This window comes from Neolamprologus brichardi, chromosome 12 (genome assembly GCF_056152115.1).
Source record: "Neolamprologus brichardi isolate AB-2024 chromosome 12, ASM5615211v1, whole genome shotgun sequence".
Lineage (NCBI taxonomy): Eukaryota > Metazoa > Chordata > Actinopteri > Cichliformes > Cichlidae > Neolamprologus > Neolamprologus brichardi.
Window position 1 is genome coordinate 37201245 of NC_142115.1, and position 24005 is coordinate 37225249.

Here is a 24005-nt window from a genome sequence, read left to right on the forward strand (position 1 = left end):
ACGCAGCGCTGTGGTTGATCAGACTGCTGACTCCTCTGCCACTCGACCAAAGCAGCGCCAGAAAAACCACTCGGGGAAGCAGGGACACTTGGCTGAGGGCTGTTCACGCCTCCTCACGGCCCCGGCAATCACGAAGCACTTAGTGTACCGAACGCCCACGGAGGGAGGAAGAGTACAAGGGAGTAGGGGGTGAGAGAAAGAAGAGTGAGCGAAAATGAGAGAGTGCCACATTCTGCCTCTTTTTTTTATTTCCACAGCAAGATTTTCACACAGACTTCCAACAGAGACGATATCTGGCAAACGTCTCCTCTGCTCCGGCCAAAAAAATGGGCAATAAAGTGAGAGTCATCCGACTCCCTGAGCCCTGCCAACCGAGTCGTCAGGAATCAGTAATTCAGCTCTCTGCGTCTCCTGCACATCCTCACCCCACAGTGTGACTGACCCAGTTCGTGTGCATCAGTGTGAGACCGCCAGCTGCAGACGAGCTTGAAGGCAGGATCCGCGACCCCGATGTGACCCGTAACAGCCGTGGCTCTAAAGGGCCAATCGGCAGGGCCTGAAGCCAAGTGGGAAAATAATTGGAAAAACAACAATTTTGGAAGTTTGCTGCCAACAAAAGACATTGTTCAGAAGACTCCATACCCCCTCCCTGTCTCTGTTTCACAAACACGAGCAGCAGCAGAGCGGAGCTGCTCCTCGTTACTGCTGCGCCGGCTGCATGTGGCGCGTACAGCGTTTGGCATCGATCGCAGCCAAATCGCTCGTTTGGTGGTGCTTCGGGAAGTTTATATCCATCCAAAGAAAAGCACTGAACAAATATTCAATCAATCCTGGTGATTCTGTGCAGTAAACGTGTTTTTAATCAAAGGCGAGCTCGATGCTGTCGCCGAGGAGGAACAGGAAGATCCCACAAACCAAAGGAGGCCTGCTCAAAACTGGCAGCAGCATATTTCAGTTACAAAAATTAGACAATTAAACACAGGCAACAACAACACACACACAATTAAATCCAATTAAAATGACACAATCTAGCTGAAACAGTTGTGTGTTATGGAGCTGGCCTCAAAGATTCTTTGTTTAGATTTAAAAGCATTTATAATGAAATGAACTCGTTTCTCAGTCGTTCTGCAGCCAAACAGACAAAAACTCTTTTACCAAGTTCAGTTTGTGCAAATAAACAGAAAGAGAAACACGAGCAGCATGTTTCACTGCAAGCAGGGAGCACGTGCAGGAGCGCAGCAATCCCAGCACGGCCTTATATATAAACCTGTATAAACGAGACGTCCTCTGATTGGCCAAAGCGAGCCGTGCCACCTGACGGTGTAGCTCACAGGGGTCAGTCAGGGCAGAAGGCATCAACCGCTCCAAGACATCGAGCAGAAGCATTCGTATCTCCATAATCCAGAAATGTTGCAGGAACAAGTTGCTTCTTTGTATCAAAAGAAACATCAGATATGACGAGTTCAGAACTAATAATCTGAGCACCGTGCACGGATCCATGTTTGGATCAGTCATTAGTGAATGATTATTTCTAATAAATATGAATCATGTGAGGCTAAATTCATCTCAGTGTTGTCTTCTGTGACAGATTCACGTCTCTTCTGTTTACCGCAGTGAAACAAACCACAGCTTCTGACCAGTGGACAAAGATTTCCTCAGAAACTGAACTGCACGTCTAAGAAGAGCGAACCGTCCTGTGACTGAAGAGGAAGAGAGAGCCGAGGATGAAGGCTTTCTCATGCTAATAGCACTCCCACTCCCACTCAGCCTGACCTCACCCTATTGTTGTTTGCACCTCTGTGACCGAGGCCTCGGAGCAGAAACAAAGACATCAGGATGTGATCTCGTTCATATGGAAGTCAAGTGTTTCACACTGTAAGCGTCCGTGCACACGCACACGTGCACGTGCACAGCTGGAACAGCAGCAGCCGTCGGAACATCTTCCTCAGACGCTCCGCCGCCGCCGGCTCGTGCAGCAGAAACGTGGAATCTGTGAAGTCGCGGACCTGCTGCGAAAATCTCGTCGGGAATGAGAAGGAAAACACGGCTGACTTCCTGTTCCTGATTAAACACCATCTGTGCAGTTCTCGAGACTTTCTGTGACTCCTCAGAAATGAATATTAATTATTCGTTTTCACATTCACAGGAAACGCAGCGACGGCGGTGCGTCTGCATGAGCACCATCATCATGCTGTTTAAGAGAAGCACAAAGGGAAACAACTCCAACACAAACCAGCAGCACACTGGAAACTTCTCCACACGATAAAAACACTTGAAAATATTCTGTGTGACATTTTGGAAGTGCTCTCATCCTGCCTGACAGGCCTCGCATTCAAACAGCACGAGGTGCACTGCTGAGTGTTACTGACGAGGCGCCGCAGCCAATGTGGTCGATGCAAAAGAATGCACCCATCATCAAACACACAGACTGTACACAAAAGACGGACGCTGCGACCATATTTATGCCTATATAAGGCGAGAAGCTTCACCCAAGAACTGCACAGATCCAACACACATCAACTCATTTCTACATCACACATGAATAAAATGTTCAAGTTTCTCTCAGTAAACCTGAAGCACAAACTTTTAAATGCTACATTACAAAAACACAAAGTGGCGAGAGAGAGAATAAAATCCACGCTACGAGACGACCTGCTGCGATTTCCTGCCAGGAGACACGAGCAGAGGCACATCTGCATTCACTCGGGTTAAAATGGTTTTGACTCCTACGATAAACTTGCTTCATGGTTCATCACACAAACCTGGGACAGACGGCAGATTTGATCCCGACATCACCAACAATCGACGTGGAAGGCAGCTGGATGGTTAAACTCGTTTGATACAGAGACAGAAAGAAGAAGAAGAAGAGAGCTTGGAGAAAAGTGAAAAATTTATTTCTCTAACTTGATTCGAGCTGTCAGTTCGCCTGAGTCCTCGCCATCTGATTGGTTCTTACGGGATTATCCACACAGCAAGCCAAAGATTTCAGCAACACAAACACGTCAAAGGCTCCAGATCAGCTCCAGGCACCCACGTCGGGACGCCTGTCAGGAAAAGCAGCCATGACCCTTAAAGCAGGGGTGGGGAACTCTCAGGTAACTCTGCAGGTTTTAGATCTCACCCTGGGTCAACACACCTGAATCACATGATTAGTTTGTTCCCAGTCCTCTGAAGAACTACAAGACATGTTGAGGAGGTCATTTAACATTAAAAACAGCTGTGTTGATCGAGGACACATCTCAAACCTGCAGGACACCGGGCCCTCGAGGCTCAGTGGGGACTAACTCTCCTTTACAGTGCGCCTCTAGAGGCCACTAGAGGAACTGCAGCTTCCCTCAGTGGTGGCATTTGAGCGAATATGAATATTTTCTGAGCTTTGTGTTATTGCATCAGCAAGAAACTGATATTTATTAACGCTCACACACAAAGTAGCACCTTAAGCATAAAAGCTGTTTGCAGGGTGTCAGGTTGCGCACCAACAAAGACCTGCGGTGTGATCTAACAGCAGCTCTGGAGGATTGCTTCATGATGGGAGGGAGCTGAGCTGCAGGCGTATCTCCTCCCAGGTTGGGTAACACGCGGGGCAGACGCAGACTCAGGAAAGCACTGTAATTATAGATGTAGCAACAATAATCATGTGACAGTCCTTAAAGAACAGAGAGCACGAGCAGGCACCAAACTCAGGTATGTACGAGGAGTTTCCTCCACAACAACCACAAACTATCCTCAGGCTTGAAGTTTTCTTCCACTCGCTCCTCACAAAGTAACACAACAACAACAACAACGTAAACTCATTAGCATCAGCGTGTCTGCACTCATAGATGAATAAATTGTTGCACCTAAATTAAACTTTCTACGAGGGGGAATTTCATTTGAATACATGAATGAATTATTACTTCATAATTAACTTAAGGAAGCATGAGCGTGCTCTTTAAGCACACAGAATAAACTGATCTATGCTGCCATCAAAGGAGAAACTCTTAAATCGTCAGATTTGACGTAACAGACACACTGAACATGTGCACAGTCACAGGGCAACGGCTGTGCTTATAACTAGGGCTGCCACAAACGATTATTTTGATAATCGACTAATCAGATCATCATCCATTGGACGTAAAACGTACAGCTTATTGCACCAGCAGCATCTGCTCTTATATAACTATCATTAGCTTACAGCTTTATGTGTGTAAGGTCTGTGCTAACTAAAAATAAAGACAAGATGATAGTTTATTAAATTTTAAGGAAATCTGCAGATTGTTTCGGTGAAGTTTAATAAACTCCTTGCTATCTAAAATATAACAGGACACCGGAGTAAATTCTCCAGCATCTCACACTTCTGATAATCAGCTGTCTGCTTGACGTTTATTCAGCTGTGTAAAAACTATAACTTTAATCTCAGCCAAACCGATTTACTCAGGAACAAATAAAATACTAAAAAAAAGCCAAACAATAACATTTTTAAGTTATCTAAGTGACTTATATATCATGTCTAACCTGAGTAGCGAAAGACGGTGGTGGGTTTGAAAACGATTAGCGGGAGTCCGGTGTTCTCACGGCTCTAGTTAGCCTAGCCCCCGGCTAGCTATCGAGCTAGTGGCTAACAGACGTCTCCAAAAACGTCGGAGCGCTTTTGAAAATATGTGGTGTCTTGATAAACTGAGCAGATATTTGAGGTTTACACAGCTACATTCTCGCCTGAAAATATGTTAAACATTTATTTTGTGACCCAGAAAGAATAATAAGAGTAATATTAAAACTAACTAGCTGCCGCCATTGTTGGAAACTGAGCTGGGCTGCGCTATGAATTCTGGGACACAGCTTCTTCTTCTTCTTCTTCTTCTTCGGGGTTTAACGGCAGCTGGCATCCTTGTACATGCAGTGCTGCCATCTTCTGTTTCAGTCCGTTATTACACTCTTAAATCCTACTACTTATTCCTGCGTCTTTTGGGATCTTACAAAGCTTCAAACGAAGCGTCGACTATTAAATCACGATTTTGATAGTCGACGTAATCGTGACTAGTCGACCAATCGTGGCATCCTTACTTATAACCTGGAGTTAGAAAGTACTACGACTGCAGGAATTCACTTCCTAAATTAAATCCTAACTAATGAAAGTGTTCACGCTCTCGTGTTTCTGTGCACTTCCTCTGATGTTTCCTCTTTTGTCCTAAAGTGACAAAATTATGTAAGAGCCTCGTTAAAACTCTCCTGTGGACACGTGAAAGTTTGCATCACATCTGTCTGCTAAGCTAAGTGGAAACGACAGCATGGCTAAAAAGGAGCACGAGGTAAACACCGACAGGTCGCCTGTGGGAATTAAACCCAAACTTTAACTTGTGTGTTTTTCCACAGCTCTCCCGTGTATGCAATGAAGCGAGGGGAAAGCGAGCCCACCCTTTGTTAACAACACCAGCTGCACACACACACAAACGAGGGGAAAATGGCAGCAGTTCAACTGAACCGTCTTCCCTCGGTGAGGAAAACAAACACAAACAGGCTTTCCCTGGTAGACTTTGTGTTTAACCCGGAGCTACTTTAACGGAGGTTAAAGTGGTGACTCCCTGCTGCACGATGACAGAGCCCTGGTGTTTACGTTGTAGCAGAGCCTGGCAGAGTGAGGAAATCCTTCTCATCTCCAGAGACGTGCAGCGAGAGCGCCGACTTGCACGAATGTTGCTGAGCACAGAGACGGGGCAGAAATAATGAGCAGAGGAAAAACCCTTCCTGGGAATCGCTGACAAACAGAGGCAGGGAGGCAGGTTTTCAAGAGCACCTCTCCCCCCCCCCGGCTCTCTGATAGTCTGCAGGATCAGATTGCTGAGCTCCCTTTGTTGTGCTTGAAGCACAGACAGGGCTTCCCACTTTTGGCCTACTTGTTTCACCAAAGCAGCTGGAAGGGAGGGAAGACGGAGAGGAGCTGGTCGGGAAAGTCGACGACAAGTTTGTTTGTGTCTGTCGGAGCCGCCCGGGAGCTCTTTGCATTACTCAACGCTGCAGGGAGTTTATCTGTGCTTAGATACGCAGCGTAGCTTTAGGTTGATACAGCAGGTCAGAGTGACAGGACTGTCCCACCCAGGTTCACTGTACACGGTCACGCCTGTGGACCGATCCTGCGTCTTACACAGAGCTCAGTCTGTGAAGACAAGTTCATTTTGTGTCTGCGGCCTCTCAGCTCCTGCAGAGAAGCTGCAGAATCCAATAACGTGCTCATTTACCGAGCGCCGTGTCACATACAGGAAGTCTCTCCTGCCTCATGCTACAGCACCGCCGTTTATCTAGTTTTACTCACTGAGCTCTTTGTTTGCTCTGTTGTTGCTTCACTGAACTAGCATTGTTTGTCACGCTGTCCTTATTTCTTCAGCTATTTCCTCAGAGCTTGAATCGAGTGTTTTGGCTGCTGTGACACATCATCATCATTTTTCCAGTGGTGTTAATAATTACAGACAAACCTGTGGATCAGCAGCTCTTATTACAGCTTTGCCACGTTATAGAAAGATGAGGAAGCTGAAGAGTGCACAAACATGCAGCCCTGAGCCGTGGGGGCTCGAGTCCTGAGCGCACGCCCGCCGCCGGCGAGATGTTGGATCGGCGCGACATCAATGCTTAGTTAGAGGTCGCCGCTCTTGTCGGGAATTCGGCCTCGTCATGGTGAGGCAGCGCTGGAACAATGTTCAGTGGTAATGAGCAGGACGGCCTTGTACACACAAGTGAGTGAAGTGGGAGTGGGCAGGGAACGTCTCATGATAACAACGCAGCAGAGAGGAAGGGCAGCGCATCAGGGTGACAACACGCGGCCGCACATGTTTGCTACGTTGCTGTGTTTCGTCTCCTATTCTTATCTGTAACTGTTGTCACAGCGTGAACTCCCACGGGAACAACGGCCACGCCCGGAGCAGAAGCAGCTGCTGCTCTTTACAGCACGATGAGAGAAGGAGGAGCTTAAAAGCTCATGTTGGACCATGTGGGTCCAACATGAGGTCGTAAAGCAGGTTTGTGTCGGTGACAAAACCAAACCTGCATCTGTACAGCTGCAGCTCCACAAACAGCTCGTCTCGAGTCACAGAGACGTCGGAGCTGCAGGACGTTCAGCGAAGCAGCTGCTGGAAGCTTTGATAACATAAGGAGTCATCATCAGCTTCCAGCTGCTCGAGGAACAGGAGAAACTACTCAGGACAGTAATGTTTAAGTGGAGCCAGTTTATTAATTTAACGCCAACGTGGAGACGTCTGCATCAAACCACAGGAGGCACTCAGCGACGGATTAATGGAGCCAAAGCTGAGCAGTGACAGCGAGCTGCTACCACATCGACGCTCCACAGACTCACTTTTTCTTTATGGTTCAGTTACTCTCATGTCTCTGACTCTGTAAAGTTCAGCTCTGACACTCATCAGTAAACTTCTCTTTTACCAGTTAATCAAATATAAACACTTTTACTCGCTGTGAAGGAAAAACAAGGTTTAAGAAAGTGTTTCTGCTCATTTCATCACAGGGTTGACGTCACAGCTGCTCAGGTTAAAGCACCAGCAGCAGAGCAAGGACATGAAAGCTTCTGGGTTATTCCTGAGCTTCAGGAGTTTCTCTCTTTATATGACGGCTGACTCACAGAGTCCGAGAATCACGTCGGGATTTTGTCCGCAGTTGAATCTGACAGAGATCACCTCTACTCCAGATGCAATCCTCCTCCTGTTGGTGAAGCAGCTGCCACACGGGGCAACAACTCGCTAGCTGTGAATATGTGAACCTTTTACCAGCAGCTACTGTCAGCTCAGTGCAGGAAGAGTTAAGGACATAAGATGTAAATGCATCAGGAGTGAAAAGAGGGAAGTGAAGAAGGAATAAATCCTGGGAAGTCCCCCAGCAGCCGGAGCACTTCAGGGTCACCTGATCCAGGCCCAACTATAAGCGTTTAAAATGTGAGGTCTTAAAAGCAGAAAGAGCGTCTGCTGAGTCCAGACTGGATCAGAGTCCACTGGAGAGGAGAAGGAAGCTGAAGACTCCATGAGTGACAACATGATTATCCCAACATCGCTGTGCAGGAAGCTGCACGATGACAATAAAAAGCTCTAATTCTGAGGTCCCAACATGTATCTGCATCTCCACAGGTTCATGTTCAGGTGTGGAAACTGATCTGTGACGACGTGATCAGCAGGTCAGAAACACACTGATGTCACAGCAGCTGAGCAGGGAGGCAGATCTGCATCAGCGCAGTTTTCTGATTGACATCGAACCTTAAATCACATGAACATTAAAACTACGCAGGCCTCACATGAACACGACGGGATTATTTTAGCAGCAGGGCTGTGTTGGAGAGGAGCTTCCTCAGTGAGAGCGACGTGATAACGAGCTCACGGAGGTTCATGCCGTCAACGCAGGGTGTCTGGCACAGCTCGGGCTGACAGCAGCTGATGACACACACACACACACACACACACACACACCAGGAGAAGTCTGCGTTCTCTGCTGGACAGCTGACTGTAACACGCTCCTGCTGGCTTTCTGTCCTCAGAGATGAGAACAAATCGGTGTTATCTTCACACATCTGCATCTTTACTCCACATTATCAGGCTTTGTCCAAGCAGACACTTGTGTGGACGCCATTAGGCTCTGCAGAATAACCCGATGTGGCTGTCCGGGCTTGAAAAGCAAAGTAAGAAGCTCAGCCTCCTATTCTTTGGCCCCAATCCAGCCATCCATCCCAGCCCCGGCCTGTGGGAGCAGAATCCAACGTAAAGACATTTTACGCCCTCAGTATGAACTTACAGGGTAAAATCAAAGCCCTTCCTGCAGCAGACCATCTGTGCAACGTGTTAATGCATCCTTTCCCTGCTGTTACAGCACAACAGCACAGCTGCTAACAGGCAATCATCCCAACCCACCACCTCATGCATCTCCACCAGCAGGCTGACCCGGTCGCATTACTCAGCTGCTCCCCCCCCCCCACACTGAACAGATCCCAGCTGTTTGGACTGCAGCCAGTTAAGGTGGCAATGCTCTGAAAAGCTGCTGATAGTTGGAGAAGCCCCCTACCCAGAACCTGCAGGAGATGGGAACTGGTCCTCGATGCTGGGACTGAAGACCACCAACGGACTGCTGCTGGTTTAGGTTGGACTCGTCCACAGGATAAGAAAGCAAAAGGCGGCTCTGCCTCCTCTCCCACCAACACTGAGTCTCGCTTCATTTGCCAAATAAATGATCATCATAAGCAGCTTTTCATGCAGACTGGTGTTGATCACTAACAACAGCATTAAACGACACAAGCTCAGAATAAGTGTGCATACATAAACCCTCAAGCTTCAAAGATCACGTCTTCGTAACACAAACACAACGATGAGGTTTCTCTGAGACTCAAAGACCAGCGCTGTCCAACACTACACCGCGCAGCTCTGTCACTGCTGCGAGCGGCTATCGATTGGCTCTGAGCGCCACTACTGTGAAACCGGAGAGGCTGCTGAAAGGCTGAAGTGTTAAGTACAAAGCCGGGCAGGCTGGAGAGCTCCGGGAAGGCGCACACGAGGCTTCTCTGTCACATGTGACGCGGGCGCACTCGGACCGACGGAGGACGACACGTTCAGTAAGTGGGAAACGACGAGTGCGATCTCGCCTCCGCTCGCCGTCCTTCGCTGCAACCACAGCAAACTTTGCTTTCTTCTCTATGTTGTTCATTTTTGTGCAGACTGCTCTGTTACGAGCCATCATCATCATCATCATCATCATCATCATCATCCTTCATGAAACAGTAACTCAGACTTCAAATAAACGTTTCTTTAGACGTGCAGGTGTCTCTGTAACAGCAGCTTCAGCTCGCATCATCATCATCATCATCATCATCATCCTCTTTCATGAAACAGTAACTCAGACTTCAAATAAACGTTTCTTTAGACGTGCAGGCGTCTCTGTAACAGCAGCATCTTTCAACGTCTTCTGGATTTCCAGCTGATGTGTTGATGTGTTGATGTGTTGAACAGACTAACAGCTGAAAACGCTGCTTTTCTTTAAACTGAACAGAGATGATTGATGAGGAGCTTTTACTGTGTTTTAATGTAACTGGAAAAACTCAAACACGTCAGTGAGGCGGAGCGCTTCACATCGATCGCTGCAAACACCTGAGATCAAACGTCTCTCCTGTAACAGCGTCTGTCAGCCTTTACAAAGAAAACAGTCACAGCATGAGTGAAAATCACACTGTTCCATGTGTGTGTTTCTCCTGCATCAGTAATAAACTACTGTAGGATATGTGATAAATAAAGATAAACGTCTTCACGATCATCATGTATGAGCTTATTTAAATGAACCTCCCAAAGCTGTTTTGGGTGATTGTGCTCGTCTCACTAATAAACTTCATCATCCACTGATGGAGACGCTTTCCTGAAAGAGATCCGAGGCCATTAACCACAGGTCTACGTTTCAGGGTCGATAACGGAGGCGTCTAATAAAAGGGAGCCGCTGTGATCTGGCACGAGGCTCGCTGCCCGTCAGCTCTGTGACGAAGCGGCTTTTATGCTGCCCGATCATTGGCTGATGGGATCGTTCATCAGCGAGGTCTGCCAGGGAGAGATAAAGAGAGGCGTGCTCGTCAAACCCCGGATAGGTGCGTGACCTGCACACTTTATATTTAACCTGATCCATTACAGCAGCAGTTAAAACTCAAGTATTCCTCTGCAGGTCGCGTTCAGTCCAGCATCGACGGCGACTATCTCGTCCTGTCATCACCTGCATGAAGGCTGTGGTCACATGAACAGTCATTACACGACATCAGACACTGTGCTGCGAGGAGTCTGAGCGCTCTGGGAGACGTGCTGTCATAGACGTTCATGCCCTCTAATGTAGAATAGAATCATATAGAACAGATTAGTATAGAACAGTAAAGAACAGAACAGAACAGCCCTTTATTGTCACTGCACGTGCACAACAAAAGTAAAGAAAACCTGAAAGTAAAAAGAAAAAACAGAAAATAGTGAAACTTGAGTTCAGTGCAGTGGACAAATCTAAACATCGTCTCGTGCAGGTTTAAGATTCGTGTGAAACTGTTGATCACACGATTTGATAACAAAACGTATCTTAAACGCAGGCCGTGCACAAACCGTCAGATCGATCTGCTAATATTAGCCGCGCTCGCACCGGCAGCCTCGGTTTCCTGCAGCACCCGCACGCCTGCACTGAATGTGGCTACACGACAGTTTATGCGAGTCCACGTCCACGTGCTCGTTTCCTGCCTCAAAGTGCTGCAGGAGCACGCCGCTTCATGGAGGCCGCTTCATTGACCTCTCACCTCGCAGGTGTTGCTGTCAGTCGGAGCTGCAGCAGAACCGACATTTAAAAATTAAATCACATGTTTAGCTGCCAGTGTTTATGACGTAAACGAGTGCAGCCATCTTTAAACGTCAGGTTGACCAGTTACGAGCGTCAGCAGTTCTACGCCGTCTCCGTGGACGGCAGCTGTTAGCTGTGAATGCGTCCGGCGTGACAACTGTGTGCGACTGAAATGAGCTGACAGCAGAAGAAGCCTTGTTCTGCTGCAGGAGGGTTTCTGCAGAGACGTGACGTGAATACCTGAAACTGCGGAGGGTTAGTAGCCCGCGCTGTTTCCTGATGTTGACAGCTTTGACCTTAGATGACATAAAAATGTTATGTTTTTGCTTGGTACACGAATGCATCATCTTGACTGTGTCATCCTCTAATTAGCACCAAGAAACCAGCAGCTCAGAGGTTCAGCAGCTTTCTGCCTCACCTTCCAGGTAATGACCTCGATGCACTGAATGGTTCGCTGCTCGCTCTCAAAGCGTCACACTGACGGACCCTCGGGGGGCTGAGCGACGGCGCATTTTGCTTTTAACATCAGAGATGAATATTTGATGGGGATACAAATCGCTGCATCAGTGCCAAACTGCACAGCGAGAAGAACAGCATCAGTGCAGACCAGCTCAGATTTCATCAGATCCCCAGGAAGGTCTCCACAAAGGTTTGAACTCCTTCACACACGACGACAACAACATTTTCTCCAACAACAAACCAACTGTGTCGTTTTTATTTTATCATATAAACAGAAGGGAACTAACCGCCTTCGTTTTGGGCGATGCATCCCTTTAAACGCGCCTGCTCACTTCAATTAAAGTTCTCTACTTAATTAAACCGTCTTCGGCTCACGGGGGATGGATACAGTCCCAGCGCTCTGCAGGCCAGCCTGCGTCCACACTCACAACATCAGCCTGTTCCTGCTCGGCTCTCCGCACTTCCTCTGCATCCGCCGCTCGCTGGCTGCAAACACGCTGAAGGAAATAATAAGTAGAGACGACAACGCACAGAAACAGTGAAGTGAAACCACAGACTGCTGACAGATGATAGTCAGTTACTGCCCCTCCCAATCTGAACCTCGAGTCAGCTGATTTTACAGTAAGAGCAGCTGAAGCGTTGCTGACAGTCACAACTGTCGAGGGTTTCTCTCACGACACACGGCTGCTGGTTCTCCTTTACACTGAACTCATCTTTAGATTAAAACAGGCGTCCAGAGAGCAGCAAATATAAAAACTACAAGTTTTGCATAAACAGTGTGTAAGTGGCATCGTTATAGTTTGTACTTAATTTAATTGAATAAACCAGCCTTGATGCAGATGCTACATTTCTGAATAATCAGCAGTTTGACACTTTTGTTGGTGAGTTCGCAGCTTCACGTTATTTCTGTGGCTGTGCAGCTTCATCTGAGATCTGCTGTTAGCATGAGGGAATCAGGCTGTGAGTGGAAGACTACACATTTCCACATAAAATGAAACAAACACTCCTGTATGCATCTGATTGGCTGTGCTTGCAAAGGTCACGGGTGTGTCGTGGCGTATTCATGAAACCAACAGGATGCAGGAGCTGCAGGTTATCCTCGTCATGGACACGAGGTTAAAAACAACCAGAGGCCAGTCGCTCTTTTTCACTCCGCTCCTGTTTCCACGGGCAGCTGAGTCTCAGCAGAAACACGGGAGATCAAACTAACTGCAGCTCAGTAACAGGAAGTCACAGGACGAAGCCTCTGCAGCGGCCGCGACGTGTCCGCGTGAAAACTCCCGGTGAGGCTTTTCATCAGTGTGGGAGGCCGGCGTGGAGTGCTCCCGGCCCACTCTGCGGTAGTGTGGGCCACAAACTGCACCGGCAGAAAAAACATTACGCAACCGCCGCGCCATTGTGTACGGCGGAAGGGTAACCACGGCAACAGGGCCGAGAGACTGAGGAAGCGGCGCTGGTTGGAGGAAGGAAGAGTGCGGTATAATCCTGGGTGGGTGTAAACAGCGCGCGTGCGAGTGTTTGTGTTCAGATAAGGATTTTATCAGCAGCTTTCTGACACCTGTGAAACTTATTAAACGTCATCGACGCCCTGAGAGCGTCACCGCACCTCAGCAGGGCTCAGCGTCGCTCCCCTCAGGCTTTAAAGGCTCTACAGACATTAAAAACCAGCTTCAACGATCTTATAATAAGACTGTAAAAAGGAGCGTTGATGCTGTTGACGTGGACGTGACCCGACCTTACTGTGGTTATCTCCCCGCGTGGTTAGTCTGTTATGCAAAGGTGCGCTGAGTGTCAGCGAAGCATCCAGAAGCTGCTCAGCTGTATCAGAGATGATGTTTGACATCATGTTTCAAACACACTTCACCTGAGCAACACACCTGGATGTAACGTGACCCACTGTAGCATTTCTAAAATAAAATGTTATTTGTCTGCGGTCAGTATGAAAGCAGAGAGTTCAATGCTCTTATTCTGAAAGTCCACCCGCTCGTGGCTGCGTCACCGAGGCGACACGAGCGGCTGCAGCAGAGACGCAGCTGATTGCAACACTTCATCATTTATATGTCACAACACACTCGGGGACTAAAATATTTGCAGGAGAGCACAAACCGGTATTTTGTAGCAGGTGTCGCACACCTGTGTGTGTGTGTGTGTGTGTGTGTGTGTGTGTACGGGCCACGCCACCTCTCCATCAGCACACACACAAACTCGTTTTCAAGCTCAGTGAGGACATCTCATTGACATAAGACTTTCCCTGACCATCAAAAATCACATTCTGAGTCTCATAAACGCCTTTAAACTTACTGTCCTTCACAAAGATATGAATACACACACATCAGTGCGGGTTTTTAAAGTGACTACATTAGCCTGGTGATGAGCACTTTTGCCTAACAGATAAAAGATTGGTGGTTCGAGACCAGGAGGCCTGCATGAAGGGCAGCGTTCACATTACTACTGCTAACTTTCTGCTACAGCCTTGTTTCCTCCAGCCAGGTGTGACTCAGGGGGAGGAGTCTCATTCAGACACAACTGCAGGTTGAAGGAACTAATAATGTCTCCTCTGATGAGAGATAACTGACAGAAAGCTAAATGAGAGGCAGGCAGTGTTTGCCCTCGTCTACAGCCAGAGTGAAAAGACATTCAAGTGTCGCAGGAATGTCAGTCACCTCCCCCAGGCCCGAGCTTTCCACGACACAAACAATGGAGGCATTGTGCTTAAAGGTAAAGAGGAGAGGTGAAAGGTTTCCTTTGCCATCTTCACACTTGTCACGACCAACAGCCTCCAGGACCTTCAAAGAGTTCAGACGCTGCAGAGACACAACAACAGACTCCTGCTCTGATCCCAGCTGTAACTCTGAGAGGACTGAAAGCAGAGATAATCATGCTGGGAGAATCCTCGCAGTCACACTGACGTACAAACACCCAGAGAGAAGCAGAAAAACCTGTGAAACAGTGGAAAGAGCTGCTGAACTGTGAAGTTCTCAAAACAATAAATCATCAGGAATCAATCATGAAGAAATGAAGGTTTCTTTCCCCCAAAGCACCAACGTTAGTGGTCGAACAGGCGCACACATCTCAAACTGGTCACCAGCATCATGTTATTAACCTCTGTCTCTCTTCCACAGCATGTCTTTATCCTGTCTTCCTTCTCTCACCCCAACCAATCACAGCAGATGGCCCCGCCCCTCCCTGAGCCTGGTTCTTCCTGTTAAAGGGAGTTTTTCCTTCCCACTGTCGCCAAAGTGCTGCTCATAGGGGGTCACATGTTTTTCTCTAGGGTCGACCTTACAATATAAAGCACCCTGAGGCCGTTGTGATTTGGTGCTGTGTAAATAAACTGAATTCATAACTAATCAAAGATGTTTAATGTTTACAGAAATGTGAACTTTTAAGCTCATATTGTACGATCGACACGTGACTTCATCTGCAGGCTGTAAACACTGATGAGTCGCTGCAACAGACCCGTCCGACCGGCTCGATCGTCACGTCTGACGATCACGACGAGCGTCTCCTTAACTGTCTGTGGGGCTGCTGGTGCGTTTATAGGCTGAATATGAGTGAAAGCTTCTGGTACTAAGAATCAAAAATGCTCATTTATTCAGCGTATAACAGAGGCGATGTGTTACCTGTCTGCTGTGGGTATTAATTAAATTAAGGGAAGTCCTGGACTCCTGCACCGTCCACTGAGGAGACGCAGCAGGACTTTCTCTCTGCCTGCTTCTTCCAACAGGGCCCCGCATGTCTGACGAAACTGACATTCAGCAAGTTTCGAGCCGGTTAACTCCGCCGTGACTCAGGGGAAATCAGCAGGCGCAGACTGGTTTTGTAGGTTGAGCAGAGCTGAGCTGATGTGACCTCACCTCTGACTCTGTCAGCATTAATTAAAAGTTCATTTTGAAAGCTCCTCCTGCTCGTTTCCCTCGGCTTATCTCACGAGTCCAACTAAAAACACGCAGCTGAAAACGTGTCAGGAGGATCTGTGAAGGTCAGAGGAATCCTGTTAATGTGAGGAATGAGAGACCAAATAACTGACAGAGAGAGAGAGACTGCATGTTCTCTGATCAACACTGAGGTTTGACATGTAGTCATGTGACATCACATCAGCGCCGCATCTGCAGTGACCGCAGTCCAAACGAGGCTTTACCTAAAATCCTGTTTACAATAGTTAATCCCTCAGGATATTTTTCCAACAGTGAAACTTAATCCGCTCAAGGATTAATGAGCTTTTACTCGTAGTGTTTCAAACGATCCTTCGTGTAAACCCACGCAGGACGCAGAGACGAGTTAAGCTGCGCTGGACGCGTAGTTGTGTCCAAACGAGCGTCTTTCTCGCCTCGCAGGTTCAGCCGTCCGTGAACGTTTCTTTGCATCAACCCAACGTTGGTGTGTTTGTCTTCAACGTACCCACTCGGGTTTGTCTGCACACTGACCCAATACTGAACGATGCATCTGCAGACCTCCGTGGTCTGCTGCTGCTTTCATCGCAGCCTTTGATTGGCCCTCGCTGTCACGAGTGGGCGAGCATGTGTGAAAAGAAGACAGATATTCCAAGGAAGGAGACGAGGAGTTACGCAGCGATATCAGTTCAAGTGCACGTTTTCATTCGTTTGGAGTCGTTGATGCAGCGAGAGAAGGCGGCTGCGTGCAGTTTGTCTGCGTGCAGTTTGTCTGCGTGCAGTTTGTCTGCGTGCAGTTTGTCTGCGTGCAGTTTGTCTGCGTGCAGTTTGTCTGCGTGCAGTTTGTCTGCGTGCAGTTTGTCTGCGTGCAGTTTGTCTGCGTGCAGCCATCAGAGTCGTTCCCGTTCACAGCAGGAGGAAAACCCTGCGTGAGAGTTTAAGCTTGGAACGTTGCAGAAGATGAGAGACAGAAACGGGAGGAGTTGTCTTCCTCCACCGTTTACCACCCCTCGGTTTCCACGCTCCACCGCCTGCACATCTCTCCTAATTGGCCGCAGAGGGTTGTAGCTCGTCCCACATGCGCTCCAACACTCAGCTTCACGCTCAGCGTCACTTCCTGCCGTTCACCTGCTACCACAGCAGGCAGGAACCCAATCATCCCGCCCTGACTGCAGAGATTAATTGAAAATAATTGAGGATAATCCAAGTGAGTCTAAGAGCAGCAACTAAAGTCAGCCTGAGAGTCCTGATCAACTCTCTCACAGCTGACTCGTCTTGTTTACGGTTTTTCCCTCCTCGTGTGTCTTTAATGACCTCGAGGCTGCAGGAACGTTAAACGCTCCTCTGACTCACGTACTTATTACTGCTGCTAATGTTGGCAGGCTGCAGGGTGTGCTGCACACAAGTGTGTTAATGACTGAATGTAAATACATACAGCGAAGCAGCAGACGCACAAACAAGAGTCGGATGTTTTCCTCTGACCAGCATCTACATGACTCCCAGTTTGACCCGGTTATTGAGGCTTGGTTTCCAGTTACCACCAATCGTCTGATAAGCTGGAACATATGGACTGAAACGTGCTCATTTTGCCTCCTCACATTGCAGGATCAGAGGGGCTGACTGCTCGGCCTCTGCTGCAGCGTAAAGCTTCCTCATTAGATCGACGAACAGCTCGTCCAACCTGCCCGACGGCGAGCGCCGAGCACGGGGATAAAAGCAGCGCACGCGGTCCTCAAATGGTTTTAAAAGAGTTTTAAATATCAGTTACTCTAAAGATTTGTTTTACTACACAATGAACTATTTTAAAATTGCATTAATTCTATTGATATTTCTATATTTTATTGACTCATGTAATGATCCAGGGTCAATAATAAAAGACGCCTGATCAGAAAAACCCTCAAATCTCGGAGGATTAATCGCCGTATCCCAGAGCAGCCTCCTCTCAGTGCTCCGGCCTAAAACTTCCAAATACACGTGACACGTACGAATATCACGATCAGAGAAATGTGCAGCTGGACAGATGATGCTACATGTGGCAACGAAGAAACGCTGAAAGGATTTCTCACTCAGACTGAGGCTGAACTGAGATCTGTAGATCATTTCTTACACAGAGCCTCTGACACGTTCGTCGTGTTGTTATCCTGATATCTCTGTTTGCAGTTTGGACAAACTGCAAACAGAGCAGCTCAGTGTGGGTCTGTCTTCACTGAGCGCGTGCATCTTTATGACGGCAGAATCAACGACGTGGAGGATGCTGAGTCCTCTGACTCGTGAGGTCAGGTGAAAGGTCAGATGCATGGATGTGACAGCGAGATGCATCCAGGCAGCGACACGGACACGCAGCTTCCAGCGAGGCTTCCAACATGCAAATGATGCGATCGCACAGCAATAAAAAAACAAAGTGCAGACGTTACAACAGCATCAGTGATCAGCGCTCTGCTCCGCCTGTGTGCAGCTGTCTGTGATGGAGCTTTGACAGGTGGTGCTCTGTCTTTGTTCACACCCACAGTCACTGATGGAGTTAATGCAGAGCAGGCGTCAGCAGACGAGCGGCCCTGTGCTCATTTCTCCACTTTAAGGTTTTTATAAACCTGTAGTGTTGGACAGCAACGACCACACTGGAGCTGCTGCGCTGCAGCCTGATAGGACCGCACTGCCGCTCCCCGGGATCCAGGGGGAGGACGGGGGGGAGGGTGGGTGAGTGACAGGCTTCATCAAGGCCACTCCTGCTTCCCAGACTGCCCCTCCACCCAACAGAATAACCAAGGGTGGTGGTGGGGGGGTGAATGTAGGTCAGTAGCTGGTTGGGGCTGATTCCTGCTGCTGCTGACTGTCTGGAGCAGATTTACTGTCAGTGTCCTCCATAAACAATAAATAAATACAATAAATAAATACATGAAGGAAAGATTTGTTCAGGGGAAATATGTTGAAATGATTTCAGCTTCGACTCCAGGACAGGATCCTGTTTTGTATTCACAGCGATTCGTCTTTGGGGAGTTTTTCCAAACGCAGCCTCAGCTTAATGCTTCTACCTTCATTTGCATTGCAGAATCTTTTTAGAGCTACAGCCTCCCCCCCTCCTCCACACACACACACACACACACACGCACACACACACACACACACACACACACACACACACACACACACACACACACACACACACACACACACACACACACACACACACACACACACACACACACAATAGGAGGGCTAACTGGTAGACAGCCACACAGCGGTCAGACTAACGATGGAGCTGCAGCAGAGCCCTGCAAAAATATGCAAAGTGTAAAACTGCCACGTGGACCTGATGAAAAGCACACAGCAAATGATTCCACAGTGGGAGTGGGCTCGTGTCATCTTTCTCTCTCAATCAGGAAACAAAAGGCTGAGTCAGCGTATCTCTGATCACGTGACAGCTCTGAATCTCTCACTGCAAAAGAAATAAATGAACCCAAAAAATAAGGAAAGCAGAACTTGACCGGAGTGCAAGCTGCGCCCGTGTCTGCAGCATGAGCGCATGCTCTGCTCAGACCAGAGGTTTACTGTTATTCTACAGCAGCACTGGCATCAACTCAGATCAGATATCAGCACTGACGGTGATTTCCCATCTGTCTGACGTCCCGTCTGGAGTCATGCATCATCTCCAGCTTTCTCCCTGCGTGGCTCAGAGCTGCATTTCGTTCAGCTGCCTCTCCAGCAGGTCTCACCCTGCAGTTTGGAGATTTCTAACAAGCACCTGCAGCAGGTGGATAACTGGTTAAAGTCCTGCTGCACTGGGCTCACTGGGGACCAGTCCAAGGAGGTGCAGCTGAAGTCCACCCTGCATGGACAGCTGATTGTATTATGTGTCATAAAGCATCTCTAACTGAGGCCTCTGCAGAGGAGCACCACATAAACACCGTTGCTTAATCATTTCATTAAGAAAACACACGCGCCGGCTGTCACGCACAACCCATAATGCACTGCAGAGGCACTGATAATGGAAGCAATCACAGCTTTTTCTGTTTCTGCTGATCTAACTGGAGGAACTAACAGGTTTGATGGGGTAAAAAAAGCCCTGCAGCAACACAAGCTCTGAGCCTGAATGCTTGTGTCTGTGCAGACTAACATCCACACACACCATTAAAACACTGCAGCGGTGCTTCACCGACACTCGAGCATGACTCTGAGAAGGCGTCAAACAACCAAGCCTTTGAGATGCTGGCAAACTACGACGTCTTCAACAATCTGAGGCGTGAAGTGAGACTTACAGAGACCAGCTGAGCACAGATGTGGTCAACGTCTGTCAGGAGGCCTTTAAACTAAACCCAGCCGGGCTCCACGCTGCACTTTTGTTTTTGGGGAAAACTCAAAGGGATGAATTTGATGCACGTTGTGCAACTTGTTGCTTTGCCCGGATCTTCAACGGCTGACCTGCAGTTTCACAATCGTTTCTCTGACTGACACTTTATTAGGTGCGTCTAATATTTCCAGTTTTCCAGGTTGTCTGGAAGGCTCGAAAAACTGGGCGAGCAATGGCACACGATCACAGAGGTGATAACAACATTTATAGATGGCGCTGCTAACATGCAGGCTTTGGCTTTGTTCCTGCGTGCTCGCTGCGCGTAGATGCTCATGCATGATGCTCGGCTTCACCGGGCATCAGGTCCTCCATGCATAAGCAGGCAGTGTCGGTGTCAGTGACAGGATAGACTCACCGCTTGGGTGAATTCCCATTTTCCCATTTTGCCAAAGCGAATGGGCCTTAATCCAAGTGCAGCCAGCAGCAGGCCGGAGTACAGTCGGATCAAAAGCCCTCAGTCTGCAGGCATGTTGGGCGTCACAGTGAAAGACTCAGCAGGTTTCATCATTAACAGACTCAGTTCATCCAGTACTGACACAAATATATAACGTCTGCACAGTCACTGTAGTTTCTGCATTTTCATCCAGAACCTCTGATTTCTTCTTCCTGTGCAGCTCGTCTGTTTGTACAGTACAAGTGCTCCAATCCAGGCACAGCGAGCTCGCTCAACTGCACAAAAATGCCTCGTTTCAACACACGTGGGCTGCTAATGCAGAGGTGTCAGGCCCAGTTTGGGAGTGCTGCTGATCAGTGCGCCCGAGTCTTACATAAGACCACCTGTGTGCAGCGTCTATGGGAAAGATCTGCTCGTTAAAACGTGACGCGGCAGCAAGGAGACGCCCGAGGACGCTGCAGGACGTCACCGGACTCAGATACGTCCGATTCTGAGTGACTGATGAGAGAAGTAACACGAGCCTCACCCATAAAAGACGCAGCAGAAACAAGAACACGTCTAGTTCCAGCTGCACGCATGCTGCATGCCTCTTTGTGCAAAATAAGTTTCCCACAGAAACAAACAGCATGCATAAACGACAGGAGCAGTTATTTTCTATCCCAACACTCCAGATGTTGGAATATTTAGGATGATTTAATAATGATGGCGGCTGACGTGATATCAGCTCTCTATTCTCCCCATCCATCCTCAACAGAGAGCGGATCCCAGCCAATCGAGGCGATCACGCTGGCGTCTACTTTACCTCAGGCCAGAAACTCAATCCCATCACACACAGCTCCCCGATCGTCTCTGTTACTACAGCAGCAGCGCAGGCTTTCCTCAGAGAGCAGGAAGGTGAACACGACACAGAATCAGCAACGCCACAAAGGCCGCGGAGCAGAAAACAGCTGGCTGATTATTACCAACGTTTCATAACCACAAACTCAGAGACCCACTTCCACAGCTGTGACACATCTGGGAGCTGGAGTGCATCTTGGCTGCATCATTTCTGCCTTTATTATTACGTAATCACATTTTTTTTTACTGAATCAGCAATAAAGTCACAGTGAAAACAGGAAAATCTGCTTTCACTTAAACTAACTTATGATTAAAAAACAACGTTTGTGAAGCTGTTCAATTAACCAAAACCTGGATTTGGTTCAAATGAAGACTTAAAAACATCATCCAGATCAGCTCTGTGCTGCTGCACGTCCTCGCTCTGCTCCAAACAAACTCACTCTGACTGATTTGGTCAGCTCAGCAAAGATGACGGCACCAGAGATTCTCGATGAGGAAGGTAAAGCCAGGTCGGCAGTTTGCTCCAGTCAACAAACACGTTATGTTTGGAATCATCTGCCACATTCGAGCCGCCCTGCAAACCAAACTCAGCTCCAGCTTCTTCTGATTATCAGCATCCAGCTTTGACCAATCACAGGAGTGACAGCCAGGATGGACACCTCCCTGTAAAGATCTACATCAGCCTCCTGCAACAAAGCCCAGGTACACACAGCAACTCTTCATCACTGACACTGCATTATAGACTATTAATCACAGCTTATCACACTCACTCCCTCACAGTGGGGGGATTCAGACACGCGTGGACCACAGCTCTGCACAGATGGGCTAAATCAACTTTGAAACATTTATTATCTTAATGAAAACAGGTCTTTTCCCAGCACCCCCGCCCCGGGCACAGAAAGGGGAAGTTGATGCGCATTAGAAACAAGCTCGGTGTGGACTCACCTCCCCAGCTCGTCCCCGATGTCATAAAATTCCTCCACATTTTCCGGGTTGAAAACAGTCATGTTGTCCAGGCACTTCTTCCCCCGACCGCAGGCTCGTCACACCGGCTCTTCACAGCCACACCATCCCTACCAGCAGCCTCCGGTCTGGGCAGGGTAACGGCCGCCGATCCTCCTCATGCTCGGGCTTCCACACGGAGATCAACAGGAGGAGGCAGAAGAAACGAGAGCGTTAGATTATGAAACCGTGCAGCTGCGGGGAAAGGTGGGCGAGCAGTCAACAAAAGGAGCCCAAAGTGACGGAGCTGAACCTGCAACCCCGGCGACGTCACGACCCCCGGAGCTGACCTGGCCGCTCTGCCCCCGGACTCCCGGCTCAGTTAACTGGCTGCCAGTTTAAAGATAATAATAATAATAATAATAATAATAATAATAATAATAATAATAATAATAATAATAACGCATGCGTGTGTGTCGCCACAGGCCGGAGAGGAACGCAAATAACCCCGTGTGGACGCTTGGTGTAGCCATGGGAAACACGCTAACCTCCTGCTGCTTTCAGCCCGGTGAGGAAAATGACTGCTGGGGAAAGTCACAATAACGAGCCGCACAGGTGTCTCACCCGGTTTAACCGTGCGTGCCAAAGTGCCCCCCCCCCAAAAAAAACAACTACTTTAACCACCAGACCCCTCAGCTCCCCCCGCAGTAACAGCACGGCTCGCCCCGGTAACGTTTTATTCCTCCGGAGTCTGAGATATGAACCTTAGCTGGAAAGATTTCTCACCGGGAAACGGGGGGGTTTCCAGATTACTCCGTGGAGCTCTTACCGTGTGCCGGTGGGGGTCCCGCTGCCTGACGGAGCCGAGATTTCATGCGGTTAGTGGGAGGCTGTGATCCAGGTTCGGCTCACGGAAGACAAAATGCTGCTTTGAACGGGAGAAATCAACGTTAACAATGTGAGGCAGGCTGGTCCTGGTGCTGCGTTCATGGGCTGGGGTTAAATAGGAGATCGGAGACTGGGAGCGACCGGAGGACACGCTGTGTGTATTTCACGTTTTACCGTTAAAAGAACAACGGTGACGTTAACAGATCAAAGGAAGAAAATCTAAATAGTGATTTTACTAAAGATCATTATAATCGGTGGGAGATTATCATCCGAATTGTTAGTAAAACGAAGCTGAGATGTCCGAGTTTCTACGTGTCGTGAAGGCAGCGTGGGTGTGTGAGCTCCTTCAGTCGCAGGAGGGCAGCAAACCTTCACTTTGAATCACAGAAGCTGAAGATTTGTGCAAAAATACGTTTTTATGTAATTCAAACGTTTTATGTTAATCTGTTTATTTTACTCCCTTTTTAAAAAAAAATCATTTTTAGAGTAAAAGTAGCAAAATCCAGACTTTTTGTCATTATTGCAATGAATTAACATCTGTCAGCAGTTATTTATTTAGATAAAATAAATATTTAATAACAATTGAGGATTACAAAGCTGTTATTAGACATCTACAAAAATAAAATGTTTACTTATTTTATTGTTTTTCCTCACTTCAAGTCTTTTTACAATTAAAGAGCGAATAGTTATGTCTGCATGTCTCTGTAATGCAGCACTGAAAAGGAATCAGTAGTTAAAGCAGGCAAACTGTATCAGGCAGAACTACATTTCTCTAAAAAGCACATGACACATTTGTCAGCTGGTTCAACATCATGATATTTGTTGTTATTATGGTAAAATAATATTTTTATAGAGTGGAAACCAAAACATCAGGGAGCAAGTTTGTTTCCAGTGTAACTGGTGTGATTCTGCGCTGTGTCTGATAAAAAAGGTA

General features: G+C 48.0%; 1 protein-coding gene across 1 annotated transcript in view; it reads right to left on the reverse strand.

The window, feature by feature from the left end:
* Window positions 1–23162, reverse strand: part of dapk1 (death-associated protein kinase 1) — a 72127-nt gene extending 48965 nt beyond the window's left edge. Inside the window, exons 1-2 of the mRNA XM_087849516.1 lie at window positions 23013–23162; window positions 22187–22372 (exon numbers count right to left, since the gene is read on the reverse strand). Of these exons, the coding sequence (XP_087705642.1) occupies window positions 22187–22248 (62 nt within the window). The 5' untranslated portion in view covers window positions 22249–22372; window positions 23013–23162. The remainder of the gene's footprint in view (window positions 1–22186; window positions 22373–23012) is intronic.
* Window positions 23163–24005: the final 843 nt, after the last annotated feature.